Source organism: Epinephelus lanceolatus, chromosome 22, assembly GCF_041903045.1.
Source record: "Epinephelus lanceolatus isolate andai-2023 chromosome 22, ASM4190304v1, whole genome shotgun sequence".
Taxonomy (NCBI): domain Eukaryota; kingdom Metazoa; phylum Chordata; class Actinopteri; order Perciformes; family Serranidae; genus Epinephelus; species Epinephelus lanceolatus.
The window spans coordinates 21077573-21096861 of NC_135755.1; the positions used below are offsets into that span (position 1 = coordinate 21077573).

The 19289-nt window shown below is 40.5% G+C and overlaps 3 protein-coding genes across 3 annotated transcripts; 1 reads left to right on the forward strand and 2 right to left on the reverse strand.

Annotated features, from left to right (window-relative positions):
• Positions 1-523: 523 nt before the first annotated feature.
• Positions 524-2932, reverse strand: elp5 (elongator acetyltransferase complex subunit 5). The gene is made up of 8 exons (XM_033610053.2): positions 2466-2932; positions 2291-2351; positions 2107-2187; positions 1723-1934; positions 1312-1487; positions 1130-1225; positions 931-1031; positions 524-820 (listed from the first exon to the last, which is right to left on the reverse strand). The coding sequence occupies exons 1-8, from the start codon at positions 2518-2520 to the stop codon at positions 712-714; spliced, it is 891 nt and encodes a 296-aa protein (XP_033465944.1). The 5' UTR covers positions 2521-2932; the 3' UTR covers positions 524-711.
• A 45-nt stretch (positions 2933-2977) lies between these two features.
• Positions 2978-7505, forward strand: phf23b (PHD finger protein 23b). The gene is made up of 5 exons (XM_033610051.2): positions 2978-3524; positions 4805-4836; positions 4943-5035; positions 5141-5756; positions 5859-7505. The coding sequence occupies exons 1-5, from the start codon at positions 3497-3499 to the stop codon at positions 6050-6052; spliced, it is 963 nt and encodes a 320-aa protein (XP_033465942.1). The 5' UTR covers positions 2978-3496; the 3' UTR covers positions 6053-7505.
• Positions 7506-7518: 13 nt separating this feature from the next.
• On the reverse strand, positions 7519-10569 carry LOC144459859 (uncharacterized). Its single transcript, XM_078164640.1, has 5 exons — positions 9200-10569; positions 9024-9122; positions 8726-8943; positions 8248-8311; positions 7519-7798 (listed from the first exon to the last, which is right to left on the reverse strand). The coding sequence occupies exons 2-5, from the start codon at positions 9120-9122 to the stop codon at positions 7760-7762; spliced, it is 420 nt and encodes a 139-aa protein (XP_078020766.1). The 5' UTR covers positions 9200-10569; the 3' UTR covers positions 7519-7759.
• Between the last annotated feature and the right edge of the window lie 8720 nt (positions 10570-19289).

Genomic DNA, 19289 nt, shown 5'->3' on the forward strand with positions numbered 1-19289 from the left:
ATAATAAATCTCATGAATATTATTTCTGATCATGGGTACATACATGGACATGATATGGACAGTAGTGAGCAGCACTTTTCCTTCTGACAATAGGATCTTTAGAAGCTCTGGGAAAGGAAACAGTATCCAGGATGCATGTTTTCCTTTATCACTTTAATTATCTTGTGACCCCGCTCATTTTTATTTTGCCCCGATGTCCAAGTTGGGAACCACTGCAATAAATCATTGTGCTAAGAGTCAGTTTGATGTCTGTGGAAATAAGATGGTGCATTACACAAACAATCAGGGTTGGAAATTAACTTTTTTTGTCCACCTGCCACTGTGGCTTGTGAATTCCAAAATCTACCAATAGATATAAATCTAGCAGCCACTTGCATATTTTACCAGCATTTGGCTGGTGCTAATTTTCAACCCTGCGTACAACATTCTATTTTTTTAAAAGAGAGTGTGGTATCGACTAACAGTTGGACAAAATAAAAATAAATTTAATCAATGTGATTAAAAAAGGTGAAAAATAATATTAGGAAACACTCTTTAATAAAACAATTTTATAAACATAATACGGACTTCTTACAGAAATACTGGACATTATTTTTCATCTTCAAAGCTCCATGAGCTGCAGTGTTAAGGCTTTTAATCTGCACTACTGAAACAAGCTCAATGTCTTGAAGGCAAGGAGGACATGAAACACGGATCCTTTGTGCCCGAACCCTACACATCTAGATCATCGTCAGGATCCTCCTGGTCATAGTCATCGTTGGCATCAGGCTCGTACAGAATTCGTCCTGAACCTGGGCCTGAGTGGAGCAGAGCAGTTTTCCTGTAGGCGCAAAAAGGGGACAGCGTTTTGGAGTTGTTTGTAAAAATTAACAAAACATATGGAACTAAATCACAAGAAAACTGATGAAAAATATGACAAATGTTCCTCACTTCTCTTTGCTGAAGACAAAGGGAAGTGCAAGTTTCTCTTTAGCCTCACGCTCTGTATCAGAGAGTCGAAGGTTAAAGGTCAAGTTGGCTGTTGGGTCCGTCTATGGAAACACAAAAAGGACACTTTTCAGTCATGAGCCCTATCTTTAGCTGAATGATCCCCGTATGGTGAGAAGGTGATAAACGTGATATACTGCACCTCCTGCTCCTCAGGGTCAGCCTGCTTGGGTCCAAATTGGCTGGGTTTGCCCTGTACTGTGACTGTAAGATCATCTTTGATGCTGAAAATCTCCTCCTAAGGACAAAAAAAATATATATATATATGTATCAGCTGTTTTAACAGTGAAGTAACACAATGATCCCAAATGAAACACTCCTTACATCTTGCATAACTTTTCCCGATTTTGAGCGCTTAGTTATCTTTGCCACAGCGTCATCTCCTTTTATCCCCGGTGCTACAGTGATGACTGAAGTAGCCAAGTGGCATACACTTCCCACAGTGCTCCTCTGATGCATATCTGCATGGAGCAGGCAGATTATAGATCTCACAGCTCCCCCTAATGAAAACACAGAAAAATACCATTAAATAGTGGCAAAACTAGATGATCTTCAAGTTACACTTTGTTCTCAAATACATAAGCCATGGATGTTTATTTCACAATAGGATGGTGCACTTCTTTTTTTTTTTGATAAATATTTCTCTTAGAAGATAATTAGACTCTCACAGCCTGGATGTCTTTTCTTCCGTCATCAAATACCACAAAAAAAAAGAAGAAGAAGATGATTTATCACCTTTTCTAAGTTGCTGAAGAGTCTTGCAGACAGCAGGAGGACTGAGGTGTCTCAAAATCCACGAAAGAGAGTCGATCACTAAGGTAGCTGGTTTGGGGTGTGATGCGTGCTTGACCAGACGTGTAACTTCCTCCAAACAGAACTGGTGAACTGTGAAAGCTGGGTGATCGGTCCAGCCAAGGGGGTCTGTGTAGGCATTGTGAAAGTGTAGCCTGAAACAGATGATTAACAGTCGGTTTGTTATAGGTTAAATAAACTGTCTAATAAAAAGGGCTGCAGCTGGATTGATAGTGCTTCTGATCATTTGGTATATATCAATATTGAAACAGGTGGCTATTAATTTACTGTTGATGGGCTAATTTTTTCAATACTAATCTTAGTTACCTCTGAGTAAGTGATCCTTTCAAACCATCTTTCAGCTCTTCCTCACTGATGTCAAAGCCAAGGACATGGACAGCTTCCTCCCTGAGTTCACAAGGCAAAGTAAGCTTTAAAATTGTGGTTGTTGTTAGTTTGTTTTAGCAAATACATAACTTAGAAACATTACTAACCCATTGTACATACACACCTGTTCAGTGCAGCATTGATGAAGCTCTTCAGGAGGTGTCGACCCGAATAACTGACAGAATCTGACAATGCAAATATAAATTACATGACTTTATTGTATGCTAATACTTTGGTTCACACAGTTATGTTATTAGTCTCAGTTTGGACTTAAATTCTACAATACTTAAAGCATTTACCTCGTATTATGAGAAGCCCTCCAGTATCAATGCCTTGCAATAAGTCAGGCAACATGGTAGTGGGTTAACTGTCTAAGTAAACTGTAGTCCAGGTAGCTTCAGCTAGTTAGCATGTCTCTAATTCGCCACCTATTTAAACGTTAATACGATAATAAAACATCGTAGAGCAAAGTAATTCAACGGCTGAAGAACGAGGCCGCTAAAAATTAGACTGGTAACCGCCTAAAGTCACAGAAACTCATAATTTACTGAAAATGAAGCTTCCTCTGCCCATACTGACTTCAACATGTTTCGCTGGGTAGCATGTTTGGAGTGTACAGCTTCAAAAACGTCATATCCCAGAGTTCCTCACACTCTAACATCGATTATATGTGGGTAATGTAGTTCTGGAACATTTACGACCTGGCTCGTCTGAGGTTGAACGACTACACAGTAAACTACGTTACCCAGCATTCCCCGCGGGGAACACTGCGCTGGCAGCCTCAAGAGGTTTCTGCCGCGCAGGGAGAAGACCGTGCGGAATAAAGTCAAAACTCCAGTCGTTTTGTGTGCCTACAGCGAAGAAACGAAAAAAAACTTCATCGCAGAAGTTCACATTACGGATTTACGTTAACGACTACCCGCGTGAATCTATGGATTTTACGGTTTTGCTATATTTTAACACCGAGCGTTATATAAATGTAGTGACGAAGAAAACGGAGCTTTAAGTGCAGCACGTTAAGCGACAGAGGAATTAGTATTTTGCAGAGCTAATAACGTTAGTGAAGGGACAGTTCAGAGGCGGTTTGCCCGTGGCACGCTGTTGTAACGGATCCCCAGGGAGGGAATAATACAACTTCGACCCACAGTTTGAGTGCTTTTTGAGGAATAGTCTTTTCGGTGTTGCGCGCCCTTGTCTCGCTGCTGCTAAAGTTCCCCGGCGGTAAGGTGCAGCCACGCCGGGGGAAGGCACAGCGCGACGGCCGCTACTCTCCGGCTAGCTCGCCTGCTGCTTCTGTTCCTTGGATCGGGGCCTTGTCGGTGAGGCGACAATGCTTGACATAATGTCTGAGCACCAAGGTATGTTTCATCTGTATTCCTTAGCGGGCTATTAAAACACTGTTTCTGTGTAGTGCTAAAACTGCTCTCTGTTGAAATCTGCCTGCTGTATTTTGCGGACATTAAGATGGCTAACGTTAACCTAACGCAAGTTATGTCCACCGTTAACGTTACGTTTGGTTGCGTATGCTGTATTAGTAACATCACTTGCTCTTGAGCAACTTTTAATTTGTCGTCAAAATGCCATGAAAGTTGTGTTAAAGTGAATATCTCGTGTTTTGTTCGCTTACCGTAGCTAACCCAATGTTAACGTTTGCACAGTGAATTTAGCTTGCTATTTAACGCGCCGATCCATGTAGCTTAACGTTAACAGCTAATAGCTGGATAGCTAACGTTACCAAACCACTTCGCAGAAAACAATCTGTACCTTGACAGTTTTTACGTTAAATTAAATCACTTGTCAGCCACGAAAAACTAAGTTGAAACCGATTGAACGTTACACCGTGCTAACACCAAGCTAACACGGCTAATAAGCCTCCCACTTCTATTTCAAGAAAGCCAGGGTGATTAGCTAGCTAACCGAGTGGCTGCTTGTTAGCATAAGTTACCTCAGATCGAAATTCCCTGTTAACAATGTCGAGTTTAAATGCAACTTATTAAATATATATTTATGTAGGAGCTTACTCTAGTCGAAAGCCCGTTTGCCGTTATTGCTGCAAACGCCATAACGTGTTGTTAGCTTCCCCTCTAAATGTCAGCTAACGTTAGCATGTAGCATCCAGACAATACAAAATGACAAGTTTAAAGCTTGGCATTGCTCAAACTGAGCTTTGCTAGCTACCGTTTCACCAAACCAACCATTTGTTTTAGCGTTGATGTTAAACCGATGGGCGACTATTTATGGCTGATGGCGAAATAACCGGACTTTGTGTAAAGTTCAGATGGTGATCAAGTGACACCGGTTGCGGTTTGTTGGCAGACCCAGTCACCTAGCGTTAACATCCGATGACTGGTTTGCTTATTTTCCGCTCAAACGGCCATCAGTAAGCTTTGTCGGTCAATTTAACGTAACTAAACAAACACGGCTCTTAAATAAGCTCAACATACTCATCACTAATAACCCCGATTAAGTTATTGAGCCGTGTTAGCAGGCTAATGCTAGCGTTAGTCCACATGCGTCTCATCATACCCCTAGGTAACTGGGTACTGGTTATTCTGTTGAGCTATTTCTGTCAAAATATTAAGCAAATCAAGACTGGTTCACTTGTGACTTACTCATCTGTTTTGTCTGTCTCCACTAGATTCACTGTTATCGTGCAAAACGGAACCTTTGGTGAGTACTTTGCAATGTGAATATGAATACTCATGAGTAGCTTTTGTCAATGGAGCTTTTAATGTTAGCTTCAGTTTGTTAAACAAAGCCATGTGCTTTCTTGTAGCCCCCAGAGAGGAAAAAGAGGACAGTTGAGGACTTCAACAAGTTCTGCAGCTTTGTCCTGGCATATGCTGGTTACATCCCCAGTCCTAAAGAGGTAAGCTGCTATGAATGTCACGGTCGATATTAGAAACTGCTGTTATCACATGCCTTACTCAGGCTGGGATGAAATACTGAAATGCTTTTTCCTCTTGTCTTGTAGGAAAGTTCATGGTCTCCAACATCATCCAGCTCTGCACACAGTTCAGGGTTATCAGCAGACGGAGGCGGCGGAGGCAGCAGCTCCACTGGCAACAACTGGGCAGATGGAAGCTCAGACATTCACACCATCCACACATTTGTCCGTAAGGCTCGAGCAAATAAGGGCAAGAACATTCGCCGCATGCACTCTGACAGCACTCTGCTGGACAAGATGCGCCTTAAAGACTCCCTGTACGAGAGCCAGGCCAGCACTAAGGCCGAGCGCAAGAAGGACAAAAAACTGAAAAAGCTGTCGCTGGGCTCTGCCATGACGGCGGCAGATAGCGGCAGCAGCGAGGGCGAGAAAAGAGCGCGCATCAAACGCAGCAAAAACTCAAAACAGCCAAAGCCTAAGAAGCTCAAAAGTTCAGCTGCTCAAAGCGAGACAGACTCTGAGGCACGGCATACGCACACAGAGGTACGACCTGCCAGAGAGGAGCTGTCGGAGCACGGGGGGTCCACCCCTGGCATGCAGGGCCTGGGGAAGATGCAGGCAGACGAGTCCATCAGGGAAGCAGAGATGAGCTCCAGTGAGGGTGAGACCTGGATCGCAGATGAAGACATCATGGTGGAGTCAGGTATGACATTTTGTCCTTCAAACTAGCTTTTTTGTCCTCTTCTTAGCATGCACCGATTGATTACTTATCAGCTCTGATGTTCTGTTCCCTTTATCAACACAGGGGACGATTCATGGGACTTGATCACCTGTTACTGTGGGAAGCCATTCGCAGGACGGCCGATGATCGAGTGCAACCAGTGCGGCATATGGGTGCACTTGTCGTGCGCGAAGATCAAGAAGTCCAACGTTCCCGACATCTTTTACTGCCACAAGTGCAGGGACGTGCGGCGGTCTGGACACAAAAAAGACCTGTAGACACGAAGAGGAGGGAAGGGACCGAGGAGCAGCCGCCCTGTTTTACGCTGTCCTCTTGACACTTGTTTTTCTTTGATGCCTACAGCCAAAACAGCCTAAATTATCACCTGGATGGCAACTGTATTGTCAGTTTGTAGGATTTCTTTTTTGACAATCACAACCATTCTTATTTATCCTCACTGTTTCTTTTCTTCTTTTCTTTGGTTACTGTGAAGAACTGGACAGACGGCAACAGTGACAGCGGAGAACCATTTATTTGTTCGTAAATAATCCCTTCATTAATTGGCTTTATTGTTGTATACCGTGCTGGTAGCGTGCACATAAACTCTCACACTTACTCTCATATTCACTTGTAAATTATTTCTTAACAAATCAGTAAAACTTTTCTTTAGTGTCTCAAGGAGTATTTTCAGTTTCCACCCAACTTCAAATCAATGCAAGTTTTAAACATGGACAAAATTTTAAAGCGGAAGAGATGGGAAACGTCGCCGCTGTTATTTGTTTAGAAGTATGTTATAATGCTAGACGGGCAGCTCATTTTCTATTTGTGATTGTATTCTGGAGATTTATTTTTGAGCTTGCGTTTTTGTTTCGGTCATCAGTGATAATCACTGAACTTTAAAAATGTAGAGATCTCACTCCTCTAGAATAAGCGATCTTTAAACTCCGTTGAATCTGTCATCATTTATTACTGCTACATTTCAGATTGCACACAGACTGTTCTTTCGGCAGTGCACTTTTTTTTTTGGGACATGATGAGCTGCGGCTGATTTAAATCTGTACTTGGCATGTCGCTGTGTACATTCATGATTAAGCGCTTACTGTTTCTCCCTGTCTGGCTTGGTAATCAATTATAGCCATTTACCATGAACAACATTTACATTGAAAGCTGTTAAATTTTGATGTTTCTGTTTCATGTGTGGTTTTAGTTTTTTTCCATGTTTTAAAAACTCATCTGATACGAGGGCGTTTCGTTGTTGTATGACGAATGGTTTGGCAGTGCTTTACAATATCAAAAGTGGCTCCGAGGCTCGTTTTATGAATGGTTGTAAAATATTTGTTTTTCTGTTTTCATGTTTATTTCTTAGCTTTCTGAGAAGCGGGATTAGGGATGCGCCCGCATCAGAGAATGGACATAAGATTGTCTCACATCGAGAACAAAGTTGTAGTGTACAGAAAATAAGTTGACACCGCGTAGGTTGCGGCGTTTTGTTTATGTTGTTTGGTTTTACCATGTGCTTTTTCTTTTTGTTGATGGGAGAGTCTTGGTAAGTCTCCAGTAGCAGTTGCACTCTCTCTACAACTTCAATTCTGTGTACATATCCTGTTCTTTGACAACTGTACATATGTGAAAGTGAAGAGAGAAAATACCCAGGCAAAATCTATATTTTCTGCAGTCTGATATTGTTTTCTTTAATTGTAGCTTGAAAAATAAAAGTCTTTGGGAACATAATGGTGGTATTTTGAGTCAAAGACACACAAAAAAGACACAACAGTTATTTTGTCACATTTAATTACACATTTGCACACAGCAGTGTTTGTCATGTTTGCATCTGTGACCACTAGAGGGAGCAGGTCAACAGGCGTCTCACTTGTTAGTAAGGCAGTGAGTTAAATAAGGAATAAATACCACGGCATATGTCATACAAAGTTCATACATGGATTGGCTCTGAGAAAATTTATGGAAGGAGGAGGAGGAGTTGCTCTTTAATGCCGGTTGTCTTCCCAGTAGATGTCAGGTTCATCCTGTAACACAAACACACACATGCTCAGTGTTTCACTGTACAAAAGCAGCGTCTTAAGGAATTATCAAGGCTAAAAAATCATCATTATTATCTGTATCAGTGACTCTACAGGAGCACGATAATGTCATTGAAAACCTGGGCATGCTGAAAATTGTAATTATGCAAATAATGGGGAAGTGATCCAAGAAAAGTCTGCTATTATAACATTTATCCACCGTCATATATTAATGGTGTCTATCAGGCTCTCCTGAAATCATTGCATACATTTAAGATGAACATGATTATCGCTGGCCTCCATTGGCACCCAATAATGGTTGGCCCCCAGAAAACTTTCCCATTTTTACCCCCGTATGAACAGCCCTGGTACTTGTACGTATAAACGCTGTATCAGTTACTCTCAGTAGCCTCAAAATTAGCGACCATATTAGCAAGTTTTCTCTTGTAACTCACCTTTTGGTTTCGGGAACTGGACATCTGAAATCTGCCGATGGAGTCCAGAGGAGCAACCTTCCTCCTGTAGACACAGCAGCAGGAAATCACTTAATTTCTGTGATGTACGCTGACTGAAAATGGACAATAGCCTATATACTTTTTCTTCCTGATACATGTTCACACGTTCAAAAATAACACTCTTATTTTATTTAAAAGTACAAAAATCCACGGAAGCAAGTTGAATTTGACTGAATTTAGATTGAATTTAGAAATAAAATATTGTGCCAGCCCTAATTTAGATGATGGTTGACATAAAACAATTTAAGTTACTTATGTTGTGAGTTAATTGCATTTAAATAACCCTGGTTAGTTCATTAGACACATTTTCAAAGCTTTATTTATTTGTTAATTTCACCTTGTATGACTAGAATATGGTTTCATACAAGTTTGAAGCCATTTAAGCTCTGATAAAAAGTTTCTGTCATTGTCTCCTCACCTCTTTTCATTGGCTTTACGGTTGTACTGGTACTGGTTCTGGTTCTGGCCCTGGCGCTGCAGAGAAAGGTGCACTGTTGGGACGAGCAAAGTCTCTGAGTTAGAGTGGCGGCCACCCACACCCCTGTCCATCTCCCCAGCGTCACCCACAGAGAGGTCTCCTTGGTCTGAGCGGTCAGGCATGCGGGGGAAAAGCTCTTGGTCCAGCCAGATGACATCCTGAGGACAATAATCAGAGTGTGCTTGGAGGTGTTTGAGTTCCCCAAAAGGTGATGAGGACGTTGTGTGTAAAGGCTTACTCTTTTGTTTCTGAATCTGCTCGGCAACACAGCAGCAGACGTCTCCTCTGGCAACATGTAGAGAGCCAGGAAAGGTAGCACACACCTGCAGCAAAGCATCTGAGCAGAGAAACAGGGCCAGAGTCAGTAACAGTAAACACACATGAGTGAACTTTAAAAACAAGCAACACACTCACCTTAAATCTTGTATTTTTTTCTGTGGGGTTCTGTCCTCAAAGCTGGTGATGGTTGCAGCTCTGCGTCTTCTGAGCTGCTGAACAGTGTGCAGGGTATTTGTAGCCATGCATGGAGGGTGGGTTTATATTATGGGATTGGCATCAGTGGCTGTTTAGGCTAAGTCAGTGCATGTGTGTATGTGTGTGTGTGTGTGTGTGTGTGTGTGTGTGTGTGTGAGTGACTTCAGACATGCCAATTACATCTGCCGCCTTGCCGCCTGGCATTGTCATCATTAGTGTCAAACCTCTACAGCTACTCTTAAGAGATCTTAAGTGCTGACAACATGCCTTGACACACGTACATACATACCGGCATACTGTGTATACGCAGTGTCCCACCCCTACGCCCTCTTCCATTTTCCTTGCGGCCGTTACAAGGGACGATGGGAGTGAGATAAGGCCATTGTTGAGGATGTTGTAGTTTGCTGTGTACTGGTTTGCCCTGGGGTGATACATTACCCTCAGGCTGGTCTCAGATGGTTTTGCTCTTATCTGCATTGAAAGTTTTGTTGTTGTTTGTTTCTTACCACAAGAATGTGTCTTCGATATCCTCCCATATGAGTTACAGACTCATGATGAATAAAAAAATTACATGACAAAATGCAGTTTTATCAACATCTGTACACATGATCGTAACGCTATCATTTATATTTGGTAATAAGGTTGCTGTATCTTACTATGTAATGACGAAAACACTGTCTGTGTGTGTGTCTGTCTGTGTCTCTGTTCCATGTTTTTCTCCTCACTGACTTGGTCAATCCATGTGAAATTTGGCACAGTGGTAGAGGGTCATGGGAGGATGAGAATGAAGCAATATTACATCAATTGGCCAAAGGGGGGCGCTATAGCAACCAATTGAAATTGCAAACTTTGAATGGGCATATCTCATGCCCCGTATGCCGTAGAGACATGAAACTTTGCACAGAGATGCATCTCCTTGTGAGGAACAAATTTGCCTCAAGAACCCAAAACTTCCGGTTATATAGATTTTCCGCCATTTTGAATTTTTTGAAAAACACTTAAAATCGATCTCTTCCTAGGAAGTTTGACCGATCTGCATGAAACTCTGTGAACATAATCTAGGGACCAATATCTAAAGTTCCCTCTTGGCAAAAGTTGGAAAACTTACTAAAACTGAGCTTCTATAAGGCAATGAATATTGCAGAGGGTGTGGCTCATCACATAAAGGTGTATAACATGTCAAGGGTTTCACCGATCACCACGCAACTTTGTAGGCATATGACCACACATAATCTGAGGGGACCCCTCCATTATTGACCCCATCAAACAAAATGGGGGCACCAGAGAGCTAATTTCTTATCTTGGCCTAACCGCCATATCGATTTTTACTAAACTTGGTAGATATGTACAGTACAGGCCAAAAGTTTGGACACACCTTCTCATTCAATGCGTTTTCTTTATTTTCATGACTATTTACATTGTAGATTCTCACTGAAGGCATCAAAACTATGAATGAACACATGTGGAGTTATGTACTGAAATAACTGAAAACATGTTTTATATTCTAGTTTCTTCAAAATAGCCACCCTTTGCTCTGATTACTGCTTTGCACACTCTTGGCATTCTCTCAATGAGCTTCAAGAGGTAGTCACCTGAAATGGTTTCCACTTCACAGGTGTGCCTTATCAGGGTTAATTAGTGGAATTTCTTGCTTTATCAATGGGGTTGGGACCATCAGTTGTGTTGTGCAGAAGTCAGGTTAATACACAGCCGACAGCTCTATTGGACAACTGTTAAAATTCATATTATGGCAAGAACCAATCAGCTAACTAAAGAAAAACGAGTGGCCATCATTACTTTAAGAAATGAAGGTCAGTCAGTCTGGAAAATTGCAAAAACTTTAAATGTGTCCTCAAGTGGAGTCACAAAAACCATCAAGCGCTACAACGAAACTGGCACACATGAGGACCGACCCAGGAAAGGAAGACCAAGAGTCACCTCTGCTTCTGAGGATAAGTTCATCCGAGTCACCAGCCTCAGAAATCGCAAGTTAACAGCAGCTCAGATCAGAGACCAGATGAATGCCACACAGAGTTCTAGCGGCAGACCCATCTCTAGAACAACTGTTAAGAGGAGACTGCGCGAATCAGGCCTTCATGGTCAAATAGCTGCTAGGAAACCACTGCTAAGGAGAGGCAACAAGCAGAAGAGATTTGTTTGGGCCAAGAAACACAAGGAATGGACATTAGACCAGTGGAAATCTGTGCTTTGGTCTGATGAGTCCAAATTTGAGATCTTTGGTTCCAACCGCCGTGTCTTTGTGAGATGCAGAAAAGGTGAACGGATGGATTCCACATGCCTGGTTCCCACTGTGAAGCATGGAGGAGGAGGTGTGATGGTGTGGGGGTGTTTTGCTGGTGACACTGTTGGGGATTTATTCAAAACTGAAGGCACGCTGAACCAGCATGGCTACCACAGCATCCTGCAGCGACATGCCATCCCATCCGGTTTGCGTTTAGTTGGACGATCATTTATTTTTCAACAGGACAATGACCCCAAACACACCTCCAGGCTGTGTAAGGGCTATTTGACCAAGAAGGAGAGTGATGGAGTGCTGCGGCAGATGACCTGGCCTCCACAGTCACCGGACCTGAACCCAATCGAGATGGTTTGGGGTGAGCTGGACCGCAGAGTGAAGGCAAAGGGGCCAACAAGTGCTAAACACCTCTGGGAACTCCTTCAAGACTGTTGGAAAACCATTTCAGGTGACTACCTCTTGAAGCTCATTGAGAGAATGCCAAGAGTGTGCAAAGCAGTAATCAGAGCAAAGGGTGGCTATTTTGAAGAAACTAGAATATAAAACATGTTTTCAGTTATTTCACCTTTTTTTGTTAAGTACATAACTCCACATGTGTTCATTCATAGTTTTGATGCCTTCAGTGAGAATCTACAATGTAAATAGTCATGAAAATAAAGAAAACGTATTGGTTTGTTTGCAGGTGTGTCCAAACTTTTGGCCTGTACTGTAGAACAGAATGCCTCAAGGTGACTGGAGAAATTTAACACTAATTGGCAACTGGGTGGCGCTATAACAACAGAAAGATGCTTAAAAATGGCTAAAATGCAACCGATGGCTGTGGCTCCCCCTGTGGACCAATGTTGGGTTTTTTTTCTAATTTTTGGCATGACTAAGTCATGGTATGGTATGCTGTACATAATCACAGAAACTGTCAGTGTGTCATTCTGTCAGTCAGTCATTCTGTCTGTCCCACGTTTTTCTATTCACTGACGTGGTCACTCTATGTTTCCCATGTGATGTACTACCAGTGCGCCCCACTTTTAAGTCAATACAACATATAAACACTTTAACTATCTGCCTTTCAACGTGCTACCTCAACTACCAATGTACAGCTTTAGCCCATTAACTATCCCACTATTGGCAATGGAACTACTATACTTTCAATAAAGCAATCATACTATCAAATTCACAAACACTGTGTCTGAATACATTGCTCTTCCTAATGGGTTCAGTTAACTATTTAATCTACAATTTCCTATGACCTGTTTCCCAAACACACACCAGTGAGACTGTACGTGGGCAACTGTGCACTCAATGGGTATGGACTAGTCTTGTTTATAAATATTGTCCTGTTACCTAAAGACACAAGTAATTGAACTCATCCTTACTCATTAGTTTCTCTGTAACCTTGAAAAAAGCCTCTTTTTTTGATAAATTAATCTACAAAAATGTCCAAAGTGATGACAAATGTCAGCCAAAAGTGACATATTTAAAAGCCCAAGGACTTGGGGGTGACTATTGGCAGAAATGGTATTCATAACCATGTTTTCATTTCTTTATAATCACTTGAAAACAAGAATCATTGGGTTTTTGTTTCCTTAGAATGAGCCGTTTATATCTACATATGGAGACAATCATATTGTTCTACATAAGACCAGAACAAACAAATCAAAGTCAAATCAAAGAAAGGCTCTAGAAAGGCTGTTAGCATTTTCATGCCAGCCACTATAGTTCTCATACACGCCTGGCACACACAAGAAGTTCCAGCTTCGCAACCTTACCTCTACATGCCAGAAAATCCCACACACTAGACCAGGGGGCGGTAACCTTTACAATCATAAGAGCCATTTTTGGCCAAAAAGAAAAAATGTGTATGGAGCCACAAACCATATTGGGCCTGATAAAGTAAGCAACAGTCTCAATTAGCCTATAACCAGATGGCACTTAAACTGCTTGCAACAAGGTCTGTGGAATATCTTGAGTAATTGGGTCATAATTTCTGCAAAGAGACACTGCTGTTGAGTTTTGCAAATGATATCTCCATCACTCTGCAACTCACACCAGCAATCTAGATTGATAAATAGCACTACAGGTTAAATGAAAAAAAACAGGTATTTTTGATCTTGGGGTGAACTGTCCCTTTAAACAATTAAGTAGAGTTGAGGTCAATTAATTGATCAGAACATCCAGTGCTCATATCTACATTGACTCAGTGTGTTTGGGTTTGGAGGAGAAGCACAGAGACAGAGAGATCAGAGATGGTATCAGGACCTCAGTGTGTGTGGTAATCTGGAAAACTTGATCATTCTGTTTCGCCTGACTTCACCAGCGGATCGCCACCCAATCCAGACCACACACAACACTCTCCACCCCTCCTCCGCCCGCCCGCCTGCTGCCTCTGTCTCCAGAAACCAAAACAGAGAGGAGACAGTGTAGCAGGGAGGGATGGAGAGATTGGTAGAGGATGGGGTGTGTGGGGGGGGTCCTACTCTGAGCGTATGCACATTTTGCACGTTTTCACTTTTCCTCTTTTCCCGCCCTGTCCTAATTATTTCTATTTTGGGACACTGAGGCCCACCAAACATAGAGCTAGTGCTGATAGATCAGGCGTGTATAAATAAACCAAGGCAAGGCTGGCAGCATGTCAGCAAGGGCAGAGGCCAGATAGGCTGCACTGATTACCTCCATTATCAGGGACAGGCCTCATTAGGAACCTCTGGCTGTGTGTGTGTGTGTGTGTGTGTGTGTGTGTGTGTGTGTGTGTCTGTGTGTCTGTGTCTGTGTGTCTGTTGTATTGTTACAATACAGGACTAAGTGTCCCGAGGATGTAGACTGAGGGAGAATCCTCCAAAATGTGGAGATTTTGTCCACCTTAACTTCTGTAAGGGGTTAGTTTAAGGGCTTAGGCTTCAGTTTAGGGGTAGGATCTAGTTTACAGTATATTAGGTAAAGGTTAAGATGACTCCATACAAGATATTGAAAAGTGTTGGGGATTAAAATACACAAAAATGCGATGGGGCTTGTTTCCATTGTGGGTGCCAGTGCAATTTGTGTTCACAAGTTCACTCATATTAAATATATTAAAATTATAAGGCATCTTTGAGTAAACTGCGAATATCATTTAAGTAGGCCATCTCGTGGCCGGGCCGAGTGTCCTCTTTTTTGGAAATCAAAATATGGTCACCCTACTAAGTATGCTATGTTATCTGTACATAAACAGTACTATTTTCAACACAATGATGTTTTACATAGAGAAATGTAAAATAGTCTGGACCATACGTAAAGGGAAAGCTGACAGTTCGTGAGAAAATATTACTACATACAACTACAGCCAGCAGATTGTTAGCTTAGTTTATCTTAGCTTAGCCTAGCATAAAGAGTGGACACGATGGGAAACAGCTAGCCCTGCTCTCTCCAAAGCAGCACCTCTAAAGCTCACTAATTAACACAAATTTTGTCTATATATTTCCTACAAAAACCAAGGTGTTCAAAAAGTTGTGGTTTTATTAGAGATATTTGCCAGACTATATCTTTGCCTGGTGCAGCAAATTCCTTTAGCTAAGCTAAGCTAACTGGCTGCTAGCTGCTAGCTGCTGTAGCTTCATCTTAAGCGTACAAACATGAGAGTGGTAGGCTATTGATTTTCTAATCTAATTTAGTAAAAGAGGGAATACGCAATGTTAATCTCTTCCTCTAAGTGTATTTAACTACAGTTTTTTGGAGACACCATTAATTGATACCAAACTGTAATTAAATAAGAAATAATTTATGTCATGCACACACAATTAAGCTATAATTTTAGCATACTCAAATAGCTATTAGGCTACATGTTTTTCTTGTGTATTAAAATGCTTATCAGTAGTTCTCTAAATGATAATTAAGTGTACACAAAGTGCATTGTCTACTATGGTGACCAGTAGTAGGCTACAAAAGAGTAGTAAAATAAAAGCTAATGGTCCGTCTTTATCTTTGTGCATGGACATGATGTGTTTTGTGTGTGTGTGTGTGTGTGTGTGTGTGTGTGTGTGTGTGTGTGTGTGTGTGCTCAATCTCATACCCCGCCCTGGTCAAGTGCCCTATAAGTACCAGGCATTGCAGCGTGTGCCAAATATAGACTCCACAAAGACTGCTCCCTCCACAAATGTGAGCAACCTTAGTAATGATTAACACAGGACACAAAGATATATAAACAGAGGATTTGAGAGTTTGAATTGTCCAAAATTTGAATGTCAATTCAGCCATTCATGTTTGTGTTGTTCACAGAAAAACTGACAGACAGACATATGAACTAACCAAAACAGATTATACAAGGTTGTTGTCAGTGGTAATAAATTAGGAAATGGATGGCATGGTGACTTTTCAACTTGTCATAGCAGGAAGCACACAGATGTAAATAACAGCAACAACAATAAAGGCCAACATGTTCAGAGCTGTGAAACTGAAATAGCTACTTAAAATGCAGCCATCATTATTGTAATTTGTTACACCTGTGTAAATATATTTAGTCAGGTAATTATTACCTGTATTCAGATTCAGATTCAGTTCATTTATTGGTCTCCTTGGAGCTAGGGGTCAGCATACACATACATACAATCACCATATAGTCACCAACATAAAATACACACATTACAACACATAGTCACTCAGTTACCTCAGTGCATCAAATTAAATACATAATACATACATCAGACACACTCCTCATTAATCAATTTAATCGACAACAGAATAAATGAGTTTTTGTACCTGTTATACCTGCATCATGGTACTCTACCCAAATGCAATAACTCATATTCAGAATTCAGCACATGGTCAGGATCAGACACAGTTTTACGAGCTTGTCTTATCACTGATTGTTCAAAAATGACTTGATGTCTGCGATACACAAAATACACACATTTACAACACTAAACACCTCATAAAATAGGCAAGGGTTCAAATCAATTTTAAGCAAATGATAAAGGAGCAGGTAATGGGGGCGTAATTAGTAATTAACTAATTTAATTTTAATTTTTATTGGAACTATTGTATCAAACCAGGCAGTTGGTTGCATATACACCAGATATATCTACACAACAGTACATCGAGTAGTTAAAAATAGTGATGTCCCTCTACCTTGACCAGCTGCAACATTAAATTTCTGCTTTTCCAGTTATATATCTATCATAATAATAATACAATCAAACAATTGGTCATCACACTGACAGTTGCCGATAATAATACTTACTGTTGTTGTAAATGAAAGACTGTTACTTGTAATGACATTTTTTACACACAAGTATTATAGTTCTACTGAAGAAAAAGACCTTTGATAGAATATATATAATTAACCACTGTGTGTATTTGACAGCCATTTGTGAAAAAAGTCTATAAATCAATGACAAAAAAAGCATACTGTTTATTTTTGTTTCATAAGCTTTTTATAATCACTTGAATTAATTAATTGACTTTTGTCCAGTAACATTACAGGGCAGAAGAAGTTCAGACAGACAGTAATGTTGAAAGCTAATGTTAGCAAACGGCTGATTATTTACATGATTTACACATAAAACTAACATGGAGCAACATTAGCATTTATTTAGAGTCCTGTTTCTGGCCACATAACAAATGTAAGTCCAATATTTACTGTCCTTTTCACGCTCTGTTTAATTTCTAAGATTTTTTTTTCAGGTCAACAAACAGTCAAGCATCTATGCTGCTAGCATAGATGCTTGACTCTCCTACAGTTAATTAACCATTAGCTTGTCACTAACTTTGTGTTAAAGATGTTAAAAACCTCCAAAATGAGGTGATAATTCTATGTTTAACTGTTAATGTTAGCCTTACCAGCTAAAACCATTCCACATTTCACAAAGTAATTTGATTCAGTGTTGATATAAAAATATTAGTAAGTTACAGCTTTTAAGTTAATTGTCTGTTGTTTTATCAGTTAACTGTTACTAGCTAACTAGCTAACGGTACTAGCTAACACCCTTCCGCATTTGACCAACTGCTGATATAAAAATATTAAGTGCAGCTGTAATTTTATTCTAAATTTAAATTTGTTCTATCAATTTAATTCAGTGCACTTTAAAAAGTTTACTTATTGGTTTATTCAGGTTTAATGTGGTTTGCAATGTAACATTAAAAGAAACATGGCAGACTGTCAGTTAGCCTTTTGGCTAATGTCAGTTAAACTTCAGTTAACTTTACTAGAGCTAGTTTGTTTAATTCAGCTAAACACAAGATACGTGTATTTTAGCGTGGTTAATTTTTTTTTTATCATAATTAACCTTTAGACAAGTGTAGTTAGTTTGTGGGATTTACTTAGTTGGAGTCAGTAACGTTAATTTTACTGGAAAGTTACAGAGTGCATTGAAGTAACATTAACTACTAACATTACTACCAGTTACTGTTACGGGGTCATCCCTATGCTCCCAGGGTTCTATGTTTCCCGGGTTCTATGTTCCCCACTTAACACTGCAAAAAAGCTTGTATGTTCCCCGCTTACACAAAAAGGGTTCTATGTTTCCCGCTTGGTTGAGCGGGCAACATAGAACCCGGGAAACATAGAACCTTTTTTGTGTAAGCGGGGAACATAGAACCTTTTTTGCAGGGTTAAGTGGGGAACATAGAACCCGGGAAACATAGAACCCTGGGAACATAGATACGCTCCCCTAAGTTAGCTACTTCACTACATTTGAGAGGAAAATAATGTAGTTTTTACTACACTTTTTTCCACTTTAGGATTTAAAGTACAAAATGCCAGCAGTATCTATAATATTTAGAAATATTTAATGATAGCTTTCCAACAGTATGTCATATAATTTTATACATAATGAGTAGTATGATCTAACACTAACGTAACTTGTTTTAGTGCATTGTGCAGATCATACTTAGTTGGAATAGTTCTCTGTATTAACTTAATGTTTTTACGCTTTTGCGCCGGTGATAGCTGTGGCTGGAGGCATTATGTTTTCTCGTTGTTTGTCCTGTTCTTTGAAATCTCAAGAGCGCCTTGAGGGATTTTTTTTTTTTCAAATTTGGCACAACTATCCAGTTGGACATAACAAGAGATTATTAGAATTTGGTGGTGGCAGATCAAATCACTGTGATCTCGTCAAGGTCAAGGTCTACATCACTGTGACGCCACAATTCATATTTTGTCCAAAACCTAAAGAATGATGCACTAAATATGACAAAATTTCAGAAATGTCTAATAGGATAAAAGGATGAAGTGATGACATCCAAAAAGTCAAAGGTGAATTCAATTCAGTTTTATTTATAAAGCCCAATATCACACATCACAATTTATAAATTTGTTTGGCTAGTGATCACCTGAAGTGTGACATCATGATGTTCTGCAAAGACACTTTTCTGACCATTATTTAACATCATATCTCAGATATTGAATTGGTGACACTAATCTTAAAACTGCACTGATTGTATAGATCTTCTGTGCTGCTGGGGGGAAGATGTGTGTGAAGCATCCATGTTTTCAGACATGGATGTAAACATAGCTGCAACTTGACTGGTGCATACAAGCACAAGCATGTCATTACTGACGTATTTGCGCCCTCTGGTGGTTGTTGTTGACACCGTGTTGAGCAGACCAGCCCCCTCCCTCCTGCTGCTGCGTGCACTGATAATAACATGTTTCCATTTCCATGACACAAATCCTCCCATGTGAGAGCCGACGCCATGCTAGAACAAGCAGAAACGGTGAACCCTTGCAAAAGTAGGGTAAAACATAGTGTCCAGTCTCCTGCAGCTACATATGTTTGTGTTTATATTTGGCAGCACACGGAAGCCTTG

Excerpts from the sequence above, each read along its gene's own strand:
- elp5 (XM_033610053.2), bottom strand. The coding sequence starts at position 2,520 with ATGTTGCCTGACTTATTGCAAGGCATTGATACTGGAGGGCTTCTCATA. Across the intron at positions 2,352-2,465 it reads AGGGCTTCTCATAATACGAG|ATTCTGTCAGTTATTCGGGT; the intron begins GTAAATGCTTTA and ends TTGCATTGTCAG. Across the intron at positions 1,032-1,129 it reads CTGACCCTGAGGAGCAGGAG|ACGGACCCAACAGCCAACTT; the intron begins GTGCAGTATATC and ends GTGTTTCCATAG.
- LOC144459859 (XM_078164640.1), bottom strand. The coding sequence starts at position 9,122 with ATGCTTTGCTGCAGGTGTGTGCTACCTTTCCTGGCTCTCTACATGTTG. Across the intron at positions 8,944-9,023 it reads GCAGATTCAGAAACAAAAGA|GATGTCATCTGGCTGGACCA; the intron begins GTAAGCCTTTAC and ends TATTGTCCTCAG. Across the intron at positions 8,312-8,725 it reads CGTAAAGCCAATGAAAAGAG|GAGGAAGGTTGCTCCTCTGG; the intron begins GTGAGGAGACAA and ends CTGTGTCTACAG.
- phf23b (XM_033610051.2), top strand. The coding sequence starts at position 3,497 with ATGCTTGACATAATGTCTGAGCACCAAG. Across the intron at positions 3,525-4,804 it reads CATAATGTCTGAGCACCAAG|ATTCACTGTTATCGTGCAAA; the intron begins GTATGTTTCATC and ends TGTCTCCACTAG. Across the intron at positions 5,757-5,858 it reads AGACATCATGGTGGAGTCAG|GGGACGATTCATGGGACTTG; the intron begins GTATGACATTTT and ends TTATCAACACAG.